This window comes from Myotis yumanensis, unplaced genomic scaffold (genome assembly GCF_028538775.1).
Source record: "Myotis yumanensis isolate MYYU_CA2020_CCGP unplaced genomic scaffold, mMyoYum1.0.hap1 SCAF_3, whole genome shotgun sequence".
NCBI classification, from domain to species: domain Eukaryota; kingdom Metazoa; phylum Chordata; class Mammalia; order Chiroptera; family Vespertilionidae; genus Myotis; species Myotis yumanensis.
The window spans coordinates 141,468,290-141,481,013 of record NW_027223754.1 but is presented as its reverse complement, the minus strand read 5'-3'; the positions used below and the strand labels follow the sequence as shown (position 1 = coordinate 141,481,013).

Below are 12,724 nucleotides of genomic sequence, written 5' to 3'. Positions count from 1 at the left end.
AACTACACTTTGAGTTACTATGTTGCATTACTGATGTTTCTCCTCAGTGACAAAATTTTGGTGCACCAGTCTTATCGTTAAAGATATCATAAATTACTTAAGAGCTCTTTAGTCATGATTTTCAAATATCATTATCACCATACAAGCAAAAATTTGTTAAGATGGAAAAGAAATCAAATGAAGGACATTACATCAAATAACACTTAAAAGAGACCCTTTTTATTAGTGAAAAGTTGCTGGTCAGCTGGATATCAACATGGGAACTATTAATAAATATTAATAGTTCATAGAAATATTTTTATTTGAACATAATGTACTATCTTACACCAATCACTGACACTGTGAAAGGCCTTAAATTTCCCTTTCACTCAAAACAGACAGATTTTCCAAAGATTATCTCAAGCATATCTATCCTTCCCCCTCCAGGCCACATGCTCTTCCTCAATGATGCCCTGCCATCCTCCCAGTGAGAAGTGGAGTCTACATCCCTTCCCCTTGAATTTGGGTAGGTTTATAATTCTTCAATTAATAGAGAGTGGTGGAAGTGATGAAATTTGACCTTTGAGTCAAGGATGGCAATGCAGTTTTCACCTTACAAGAACACTTACACTTGAAATCCTGAGCTGCCAAGTGGTTGTTAGTCTGATCGTCTTGAAGCGGCCAACTGACTGTGAGAAGCCCAGGGTACATGGAAAGGCCGCATATATAGGTGTTAAATTAGCAGTCCTAGTCTTTCAGTCATCTGGACCAGGCAACAGACACATAACTAACTGATGAGCCTTCAGATGGTTCTAGGCCATAACTGTGGTCACTCAGTCTGCAAGTCTTTCTAACTGAAGCCTCAGACATTATGTGGCAGAGATAAGCCACTTCCAATATATTCTATCCAAATTCCCAACCCACAGAACCCCAAAGGATCAAAAAATTGTTGTTTTTAAGCTTGTGAGTTTTAGAGTAAATTGTTAGTTAGAAATAACTAACACAACTCTCAGTGTACACAGCTATAGCTCAAGCGGATATATACTTTTTTGGTATTTTGTGAAGCAATACTTTCATTTACTGAAAAATTTATATCCATTTATTTCTTAGATTTCATCTCTTATATAATGCAAACCACTTTATTAAAATAAAGAAATAAAAAACTGATGGCTCTGTAGTGATCTGGATCTTCCACGACTGCCTTTTCATGAATTCTGTGTTATTATATTTAGTCTTTAAATTATAAACTAAACTGTGTTCTTTTCTTAGTATTTATATCACAGCTCCTTTTTTATTAGGTGATACATCCTATTATTCTCTACTAACCTTTAGTTTAAATTCAAGTATTGCACTGTATCCAGTTTTCTGACATGTAATATTGACCGTTCCACCAAGCTCCAGTGTCATTGTGCCATAAAGAATTCCTAAAGAAAAAAAACAATTTTGACAGAAGGTTGAAGAGAGAGACACTGGCTAATAACAAGCAGAGCTTTAAAATCTAATTTCATTCTAGGAGAAACTAAAAATGCAAAGGTACTCCATCCCACTCAGTAACAATTTATAATATACATATAAAGTTAGTTCTATAGAATTTGAATAGATAATAGATGATAGTTGATACACATTATCTGTAGATTCTACATCTGTATATTCACAAACACATTGAAATACATTAGTAATCTCCAAATCACTACCCACAGCACTGTTGCAGTCATTCATGAACATGGGCAGAGTGTTGAAATTTTGAGTTGTTATCTGTTCTTGGAACAAGCTGTAAGGCAGTTTAAAATGCTCACTTCCAAGAGGGGAACAAACTGTGCAAGGCTTCTCACTCTTACTGGGTTATGGAACACTAATTTTATAAAACAATGTTCATTTCCAAAAGGGGAACATACTATGCAAGGCTTCTCATTCTTATTTGGCTACGGAACTCTAATTTTGTAAAACAAGACTAGTGATTTGGGGAACACATCTTAGAAAATACAAAGGGTAAATATAATCATTATTTCCTATGCTCATTCACTAAAAGTTATAATCTCATCTTTCATCCATGCAATAAAAACAACGCTATGAAAAAATTTGCCCCTGTTGCTAGTTGGGTATGGTATTGGGTACTTACATGAAATATTTCAAATGATATAAAATTTAAAAATATATTTATCAATTCATTTCATAATTTCAGATATTTCACTTCATGTCTATTTCAAGAACCACACATGAAACTAAGAATTATCTAGCTACTGGCCACAGGTTGGCCATTCTTATGCTTAGTACTAGGTAGATTCATGGTACAGTAGATGGGCATCAACAAGCATAGAGTTTATTCTCAGTTCTCACTAACTAGCTTGTTTGGCCTTGGATAAGATTCTTAACCCTCCCAGTTTTCTCCTCTGTGAAATGAGGTCATATGAAATAAGTTATATGTTTTCATGATCAGTTCCTAAAATAGAGGATCATTACCAAAAATAGTTATTTTTAAGAAATGGGTTGGGCACAGTTGGCGTGGCTCAGTGGTTGAGTATTGACCTATAAACCAAGAGGTCACAATTTGATTCTCGGTCAGGGCACACGCCCAGGTTGTGGGCTCAATCCCCAGTAGGGCACATGCAGGAGGCAACCAATCAATGATTCTCATAACTGATGTTTCTCTCTCTCTTTCCCCCTCTCTTTTCCCCTCTGAAATCAATTAAAAAAAAAAATGAGTTGGAAAGGAGAGTATAGTCAGTGATGGCGAACCTATGACACGCGTGTCAGAGTTGACAAGCAAACTCATTTTTTTGGTTGATTTTTCTTTGTTAAATGGCATTTAAATATCCTATCTAATAAAAGACAAAAAGGGTAATTGACTGTACCTTCGCTACGCTTCCCATTGGCTAATCAGGGTGATATGCAAATTAACCGCCAACCAAGATGGCGGCCGGCAGCCACGCAGCTGAAGCGAGCAGGAGGCTTGCTTACTCCAGTGATGGAGGAAGCCAAGGTTCCCTGCCTGCCGAGGCCCGGCTCTAAGCTCCGAAAGCAACAAAGTTTCAATTATAGAAGCTAAACAAACCCCAGATACCTGCTTTCAGCTGGCGGTGGCCACGGAGCTGGAGCCGGCTCTCAGCTCCAGTGACAGCAACAAAGTTTCAATTATAGAAGCTAAACAAACCCCAGATACCTGCTTTCAGCAGGCCGTGGCCTCAGAACTGGAGCCGGCTCTCAGCTCCAGTGACAGCAATGAAGTTTCAATTATAGAAGGTAAATAAATCCCAGAATAAAAAAAAATAGAAAAAAAGGAGAGGCTGGGAGCTTCAGTCGCCGGCCAGCCTGCAAACGGCCCTCAGTCCCTCACCCAGACTGGCCAGGCACCCCAGTGGGGGACCCCCACCCTGAAGGAGGTGTGGCAAGCCTGAAAACAGCCATCAGCCCCTCATCCAGGCTGGCTAGGCACCCAAGCGGGACCCCCATCATGATCCGGGACACCCTTCAGGGCAAACCAGCTGGCCCCCACCCGTGCACCAGGCCTCTATCCTATATAGTAAAAGGGTAATATGCAAACTGACCCTAACAGCAGAAAGACAGGGGGCAGACGCTCAATGCAGGAGCTGCCCTCTTGTGGTCAGTGCGCTCCCACATGGGGGAGCTCTGCTCAGCCACAAGCCAGGCTGATGGCTGCCAGTACAGCGGTGGTGGTGGGAGCCTCTCCTGCCTCCTCAGCAGCGCTAAGGATGTCTGACTGCAGCTTAGGTCTGCTCCCCACTGGCAAGTGGACATCCCCCGAGGGCTGCCAGGCTGCCAGAGGGATGTCTGATTGCCATCTTAGGCCCAATCCCTCGGGGAGCAGGCCTAAGCCAGCAGGTGGTCATCTCCCGAGGGGTCCCAGACTGCGAGAGGGCACAGGCCGGGCTGAGGGACACCCCCCCCCCAGTGCACAAATTTTTGTGCACCGGGCCTCTAGTATAAAATAAATATCAAAAATATAAATCTTTCTTTTACTATGGTTGCAAATATCAAAAAATTTCTATATGTGACACGGCATCAGAGTTAAGTTAGGGTTTTTCAAAATGTTGACACGCCAAGCTCAAAAGGTTCGCCATCACTGGTATAGATAATGACCAACCTGAGTGTTTAGGCTGATGCCCTATCGCACAGTGGTGCAGATTGCAGAATCTTGACTCTTCCACATCCTACCTATGTAGTATCAGGCAAGGCTCTTTGTGCCTCATTTTCATTGCCCATAAAATAGGGATATTACCTACTTTACCAGCATAAGGGTTGCTGGAATGACTGAGTTTATAAATATAAAGTGCATGGAATAGCTGGGTGCCCGGACTGTTGTAAACAATAGTTATTTTAATATCTGTACCCTAAATAATGGGGGGAAAATCAAATACACCACCTTTTAAGAAATTTCCAAATGAGGATGAGAAAAAATTTTAAAGGAGTTGGTACACTGAAAAACAATTTATTAAAATTTTAAAAAGGGGTGGTAGTGCAAGATGATGAAAATCACTTTTGAAGATTCTGAATGGGTAGTTTCATCAATTTTAAAACCTGCACTTAAGGCAAATGAAATTCCATTATTGTAAACAGCCTCTTTTCAACTAAAATATGTGTCTGAAATATGTGTAGACTAATTCACCACAGAAATATTCAATATAACTGCAATAATCTTAAATATCTATAAAACAAGTACACTTTTAAAACAAACGACTGACTTCATCAATCTCAAAACAGAACAAATTATAGCCACATACATTAATTTAAAAAGGTTTTAGGAATATCTTACTCAAGTATGGAAAACATTTACCTTTACAATGAGCATATGGCATTGTCATTACATAATCTTCACCTCTATTCAAAAAAGTTAATCGTGCTTCTCCATCTAATATTGCAGATAATGAGTTTCCTGAAATAAATAACGTTTATTAAATTTCACAAAACTAATTTCACCAATTCAAAACAAATGAAATATATTTAAGACACCTACCAGACACCTACAATGGAATGTTTTAAAAATAAAAATGTCTCACAATCTCAATGTGTCCAATCACATATGTTATACCTGAAATATATTTGATCTATATTTTCATTCTTATGAAAAGTGCTTGTTAATTTATATGAGACTTTTAAGAAAAATTTTAAACATGTAGAACATGCAAAAAACACTATTTCACTGTATAGCTTAATTTGCCCAATTTTTAATAAAAACATTATTTCTTCTGTAAGTCATATTACTTAAGTCCCAAGCTTTAAGTTCTTTTGACATAAAAATGCTAGAGCCTGGCAAGTGTGGCTCAGTAGTTTTGGGCTCAATCGCTAGTTAGGAGGCTTGCAGGTGGCATCTGATCAATGATTCTCTCTCATCATTGATGTTTCTTTCTCTCTCTCTCTCCCCCTCCTTCCCTCTCTGAAATCAATTAATAAATATTTTTTAAAAATGCTATAGATACTTTAGAAAAATAAAAATATACATAACCCATAATCCATTCAATCAATGATAAAATTTCAGGATATTTTCTTCTAGCTTTTATCCCATATGTATTTTTCTTTTTCCCCATCATCAGTTTTATTGAAGTATAACAATCCTATATAATAAAAGGCTAATATGCAAATCGACTGAACGGCAGAATGACCGGTCACTATGACGCACACTGACCACCAGGGGGCAGACGCTCAACGCAGGAGCTGTTTCCTGGTGGTCAGTGCACTCCCTCAGGGGGAGAGCTGCTCAGCCAGAACTGGGCTCATGGCTGGCGAGTGCAGTGGCAGTGGTGGAAGCCTCTCCCACCTCCACGGCAGTGCTAAGGATGTCCGACTGATGTCTTAGGCCTGCTCTCCACTTAATATTGGGGAGCGGGCCTAAGTTGTCAGTTGGACATCTCCCAAAGGCTCCCGAACTGCGAGAGGGCACATGCCGGGCTAAGAGACCCCCCAGAGTGCACGTTTTTCGTGCACCGGGCCTCTAGTTTAGATATAATAAGTGACCCATTTTAAGTATTTATTTTGATAGTCTTGGCAATTGTATACAGTCATGTAATTACCACGACCACAATCAAGATACAGAATTTCCCATACCCCAAAAAGACTTCCCCTTACACCTTGGCAGTCAATGCTTTCCTCCAGCCCCAGGAAACCACAGGTTTGGTTCCTGTCACTGTAGTTTTACTTATTCTAGAGTTTTGTATGGATGGCACCATAAAATATGTAGTTTATTGTGTTTGACTTCTTTCACTTATCAAACTGGTTTTTTACATTCATCCATGCTTCTGTTTCAACATTTCAGGCCATTTTAACAATATCAAAACAATCTAATACATGAACATAGTGTATCTCTCCAGTTACTTAAGTCATCTTTAATTTTCTTCAGATATATTTTGTAGTTTCAGTGTGTGGGTATCTTTCATTAAATTTGTATCTTTCATTAAATTTATTCCTAAATATTCTATTTTTCACATACTGTTGTAATCAAAGTTTTTTTTAAAGTTACATTCTGCAAGTGTTGATTTTGTACAATTTATTTTTGTATTTTGACCTTGTATCCTGCAACCTTATTAAATTTACTTAATAGTTTTAGTAGTTTTTGATATATTCTTAAGGATTTTTATATAGATCAGGTATGTATATATTTTAACTTCTTCCTTTCTAATCTGTATGCTTTTTACTTGCCTACTGCACTGGCTAACACCTTAAATGTAATTTAATCCAGAAGTAGTAAGCGTGAACATCTTTACCTTGCTCCTAATTTTAGGTCAAAATTATTCAATATCCACCTTAGGAGTATAAAGTTGGCTATATATTTTTCATAAATACCTTTAATCTAGTCCTAATTTGTCGACAGCCTTTATTGTAAATGGGTAGTGAATTCTGTAAAATGCTTTTCCTTTATTCTATTAATATGAATTACATTAATTTTCAGATAACACACCAACCCTGTATTCCTGAGATAAACTCCAATTGATCATGACATATTATCCTTTTACTATATTGATCATGATACAGATCCTTTTTATATATCCTTTTATATGTGTTTAAATATTATCCTTTATAATACTGACTTATTACTAATTTGTTAGGGATTTTTACAAGTATATTAAAGAGATACTGATTTATAGTTTTCTTATAATGCTGGGTTTGGGGAGTGAGAATAGTGCTGGCCTTATAAAATAAGTTGAGAAGTGTATCCTCCTCTATTTTCTGTAAGAAGTTGGATTAAATTGGTATTTTTCTTCCTTAAATATTTAAGAGAACTCAAGACATTTGGGCCCAGAGTATATCTTCAAAGGAAGATTTTAAATCACTAATTCAGTTTTTTACATTGATTTAAGACTATTACATTTTTACATTTATTCTTGGGTCAGTTTTGGTAACTTGTGTTTTTTAAGAGATTTGCCCATGTCAATCTAAGCAGTCAAATTTATCAGTATAAAATTGTCCATATCTCCTTATCATCACTTCAGGGTGTGTAGGATCAATAATTCTGCTCATTTATTTCTGATCTTTACTCTCTTTTTATAATCAGTCTAAAACCAACCCTTGTTTTATTTCTGTATTGTTTTTCTACTTTCTACACCGATGTCTACTCTTTATTATTTCCGTTCTTCTACTTACTTTAAATTCAATTAGCTCTTTTTCTAATTTCCTAGGGTAAAAACTCAGATCACTGATTTAGATCTTTCTCCTTTTTCAATTTAAAATTATAAATTTCCCTCTAAGCACTGCTTTTGCTACATCATACAAATTTTAATGTTATATTTTCATTACCACTTAGTTTAAAATATAATTTCTCTTGTGACTTCTTCTTTGACCCATGAATTTAGATGTTATTGAATTTCTAAATATTTGTAATTTAGCATGATATTATTAATTTCTAATTCTATTTAATTGAAGTTACAGAACATACTCTGTATAATTTTCAGCCTTTTGAAATTTATGGAGAGTTGTTTTATGGTCAAACACGTGGTCTAGACCAGTGACAACACCATACATATACTTGAAAATAATGGGTATGCTGTAGCTGTTGATTGTGATATTTTAGAAATATTAATTATGGTAAGGTGGTTGATAGTGTTCTTCGTGGTCGTAAGCCATTTACCCTATAGTCAAAGCAGGAGTGTAGATGGAAGGAAGGTGCAATGGGGAGGGAATAACAAATATATGTAACCTTCAGAAGAAAACAATCAACATCTAAAACAAACATAACATAAAAGTAGGCAAAAAACAAAACCCAAATAAAACTAACATTAAGGGAAATAAAAAAAATATCTTGAAGAAAAGAACATCATGTTCCTGTACCAAAAACTACTGTTAGATTTCCGTGTCACAGACTTATCTATGGTTCTCCACCTATTCAAATAACCAAAGATTAGATTTCTGTTGACATATTTGATCTTTCCTATTTTACCATAATTATTTTTTCTTTCAAGTTTAAAATTTCCCAGTTGAAATTTAATTTGTTGATTTTTCTCCATTTAAAAAAACAAATAAAAGCTTTTAAGGTTATATTTTCTAATAGTACATAGCTATGGCCATGATTTGTTTAGATAGTTACAGTTATTAGATTAAGGTTTCTTATTACAACTATATTTCTTTTTCCCATTGTACTTAACAAAAGCTTTTTTGGTATGTTTTTGGAACCAAGGTTAAATGTTGTCACTAAATGATGCTGAACCAAGTATTCTAATTGTACTTGGATTCTTTCTCTCTCTAGTCAAAGACTAAAATAGCCCTGGCCGGTTTGGCTCAGTGGATAGAGCGTCGGACTGCAGACTCAAGGGTCCTAGGTTCGATTCCGGTCAAGGGCATGTACCTTGGTTTCGGGCACATCCCCAGTGGGGAGTGTGCAGGAGGCGGCTGATCGATGTTTCTCTCTCATCAATGTTTCTGACTCTCTATCCCTCTCCCTTCCTCTCTGTAAAAAATCAATAAAATATATTAAAAAAAAAAAAAAAGACTAAAATAAAAAAAAAACAAACCCCTTGGGTACATTAAGATGGAACAAAAACCTTAGTAAGGGCTAAAGGCAAAAGAAATACTTTATGCACTAAAAGGGCTACCATAGTGGCAATCATTATTCAGTTTTTTAATAAGTGGTGTTTGGGATAAATTTATACATATGGAAAATATATATATGTATATATAAATAAAATGAGGCAGATATCAATTTATGAATGGACAAAAAAAATCACTATAAAAGTCATTATTCAAGTAAAAATGAGACTTAAAATAACATAAAAATTCCTTACTGAAAACATATCAAGACACCATCTAAATAAAAGTTCACTAAAAAATACTACCTCCCAGAAAAGGGTGCCTACTGAGCCAAGAGGAAACTCACCATAGAACTTGGACTTAGCCAGGATACTACCACTAATGCAAAATCCGTCCTTTCGGTTACTAACATAAAAGGCAGATATTGGTGGGTGATGGGACACCTATTGAACACAGGAAAAAACACAGAATTTATTAAGAATATTATTGTGCTAATATCAAAAAGTTAAGTTTTAAAAGTACACTCTATTAATAAAGAAGAAAGATTTGGTAAGTAGTAAAATTAAATATTGATGATTATAGTAATCAGCCTCTAAGATGTCTCCCAAGGAATCTCACCTCCCAGTATGAAACCATTAGGTGGGCTCCTCTTACACTGTACCAAAGTTGGTTTATGTGAAGTGATAGCATGCCACTTCTGAAATTAGGTTATAATGTGTGTGTCTCTCAGATAATCAGCTCTAAAAAGCCAGCTTGCATATTGTGAACAAACCAATGGAGAGGGCCCATATTGTGAGGAACTAAGTCCTATTGTCAAAAGCTATGTGATGAATTTGAAAGTAGAAACTTCTATCCTACTTAAACCTTCTGAGGACTACAAAGCTGGATGACATCTTAACTACAACCTCTGAAGACCCTGAGCCAGAACCACCCAGCTGAGGAGCTCCAGATTCCTGAACCTCATTGTATGATATAATAAATGTTGTTTAAGCCATTAAGTTTCGGCAGTAATTTGTTATACAAAAATGGATAACTAACCAGTGGCAATTCTTCATATAAATTATGAATAGCTATAGAAAACTAACAAAAACTTTGACAAATATATTATTTTAATAATCTAATATTTTAATATATATATACATCTTATGCTTTCTGAAATGAGACAAAGCTAAAGTCAATTAAACTCTTCTCAAGCTTCTCAATTTAGAGAAGAATTATAGTGAACGAAAATGTAAGGTATTCTAATCATTAATTTAAAAAATTAATACAGATACGTGGTTTCAATCTGAGGGGTATATTAAAATTCCTAGGGAAGAGGAAAGTTTTTCAAATGCCACATGGTCTCCTCATCCTCCTTACAATACAGGTGAGAATTATTATAATAAGGATCCACTGTTATTGAAAGATAATATCACATTCGTCAGGTTTGTTAGGACGGTTTGTTTGTTGTCATGTAGATTAACAATCATGAATACAGGTGTACATAAATTTAAATTAATCAAAGATTAAAACTAAGAAGTATTCTGACTGCCTATTATGTGTACAATAAAAAGAGATGTATTATGGGGAGGGTATAGGTTTAAGGAGCTAACAATTCAATTTGGGAAATAAATATTTTATAAAAAGTGTTAAAGTAACAGCTTAATGGATAATCACAAAAACTAATACAGAAGTCTGAGGAGAGAAATCACTGGGAGCTATAATCATTTGGACCAAGAAAGATGATCAGGTCAAGGTTTATTTAGATGAAGTGCAACAGAGAAGAAATATTGGGATAGAAGAATTAAATTTAAAACTACTAAGGCAAAAAAAAAGTGTAATATCAGGTTACCTAATTCTGAATGTACAAGTTTGACTACTTTGAAAGAGCTCAGAAAGGCATGTAATTTGAGGTTAATTTAAAAAGATATGGAGGACCTTAAATGCCACACAAATGGTATAAATTTGATTTAGGAACTGGGGAAATAGGGAAGAATTCTGATAAAGGGATGGGAGGCAGGAAAAAAGTTATTTTTGTCAAAGGATTCTATGGCTGAAATAGTAATTTTGAGTATGGTATAGTAATACTCAGTACTAAAAGGTAAAATGCTTACCAAATGTTCATTAACAATGGTTAACCAACAGTGAATTTACTAAATTAATATTTTCCAATAACTTCAGAATTAGTTTTGTTTCTTAAGACACATTTCTCTTTATTTTTTCATCCTCACTTGAGGATATTTTTCCATTGATTTTTTTTTTTTTTTAAGAGACAGAGAAAGACAGAGAAATATCAATGTGAGAGAAACACATCGATTGGCTGCCTCCTGCATATGCCATGACCTGGGCCTGGGCCAGGAGGAGCCTGCAACTAAGGTATGTGCTCTTGACTGGAATCGAACCCAGGACCCTTCGGTCCACAGGCCGATGCTCTAGCCACTGAACCAAACCAGCTAGCTTAAGACACATTTCTAATACCTGTTCAGCAATATAAAAAGTTTTGCTGTTTGTTCTGGGGTGAATCCACAGACAACGAAAAGTCTCACCAAGTATAGGATTATAAGGTTTCTTCAGTCCCTAGGAAAAAAACATCCAAATTTAAATTATAAATACGGAAGATTCAAAATAGTTCAAACCAGTCAAGATGGGTTTAGCTATATTATGTAGGAGCTATCCTTATAAAATTTCACAGTAGGGACATGAAATAAAGTTAAACGACTTCACTTACAATACAGGACTAAGTATTTTGCAATTTTGCTAACTCAAGGCCTTGCAATGTAATTATTAATAAATAATCTAAAGATAACAAAAAAATAAAGAACTCACATAAGGCTGAAAAAGGTAAAATATAAACATTACCTTTGGCTTTTTATAGAATCCTGACAAATACCATTTCACTACTTTCTTCAAACGGAAATAAGGATTTTCTTCAAGAGCAGCCCTAATATCAAAATGGTAAACACAAAAATTTTAGAGACTATATCACAAATTCTCCCTCATAGTTATTAAGTCAACAATTGAATATAACATATGATTGAAAAGCATAATTCATATTTAAAATAGATATCAAAAACAGTTTTTATAACCTGGTTACTTTTCTTCCCATTTATCCTATTCTTTAACATGCTACCCAGGTCTTAGCTCAAATTTGTTTCTGAAAACTCTCCAAACCAAGATTTCTCAACTGGGGTTTTGCAGAACCCTTTATGTTGATAGAGGTTCTGTAATTGTGATTATAAAAAATAAACACAGATTTTGCCCTAGCCGGTTTGGCTCGGTGGATAGAGTGTCGGCCTGCGGACTCAAGGGTCCCAGGTTCGATTCCGGTCAAGGGCATGTACCTTGGTTGTGGGCCCATCCCCAGTAGGGAGCATGCAGGAGGCAGCTAATCGATGTTTCGCTCTCATCGATGTTTCTAACTCTCTATCCCTCTCCTTTCCTCTCTGTAAAAATTCAATAAAATATATTTTAAAAAAATAAAAAAATAAACACAGATTTTGAGATTTGGGCACTGTTTGATACCTAGCATTTGCAATAATGGGGCAATGGCCAAGCAACCTCATTAACAACTTCGTATGAGGTCTCCAGTCCCATATGTCAGAGAAGGACCATGTCCACTTGGGGATTTAGTCTATTTTCAGTTGTTGACGTTAATTAGAGGAGATCAATGGTAAGGTGGGGGCTGTAGTACATGAAGGGAGGACAACAGGCTAATGTTAGCCCCTCCCGCACAGCCTCCCTAAGTATAGGATTATATGCCTTTTTAATCCCTTGTACACTGAAGTTTCAAATC

The 12,724-nt window shown here is 35.9% G+C and overlaps 1 protein-coding gene across 9 annotated transcripts in view; it reads right to left on the bottom strand.

Annotated features, from left to right (window-relative positions):
• The window catches only part of OSBPL8 (oxysterol binding protein like 8), a 160,497-nt gene that overhangs the window by 15,483 nt on the left and 132,290 nt on the right, over positions 1-12,724 (bottom strand). For all 9 annotated transcript variants that reach the window (XM_070409680.1, XM_070409682.1, XM_070409683.1 and 6 more), the window contains 5 exons: positions 11,791-11,872; positions 11,410-11,508; positions 9,299-9,395; positions 4,772-4,870; positions 1,306-1,403 (listed from right to left, as the gene is read on the bottom strand). In XM_070409680.1, the coding sequence (XP_070265781.1) occupies positions 1,306-1,403; positions 4,772-4,870; positions 9,299-9,395; positions 11,410-11,508; positions 11,791-11,872 (475 nt within the window). The remainder of the gene's footprint in view (positions 1-1,305; positions 1,404-4,771; positions 4,871-9,298; positions 9,396-11,409; positions 11,509-11,790; positions 11,873-12,724) is intronic.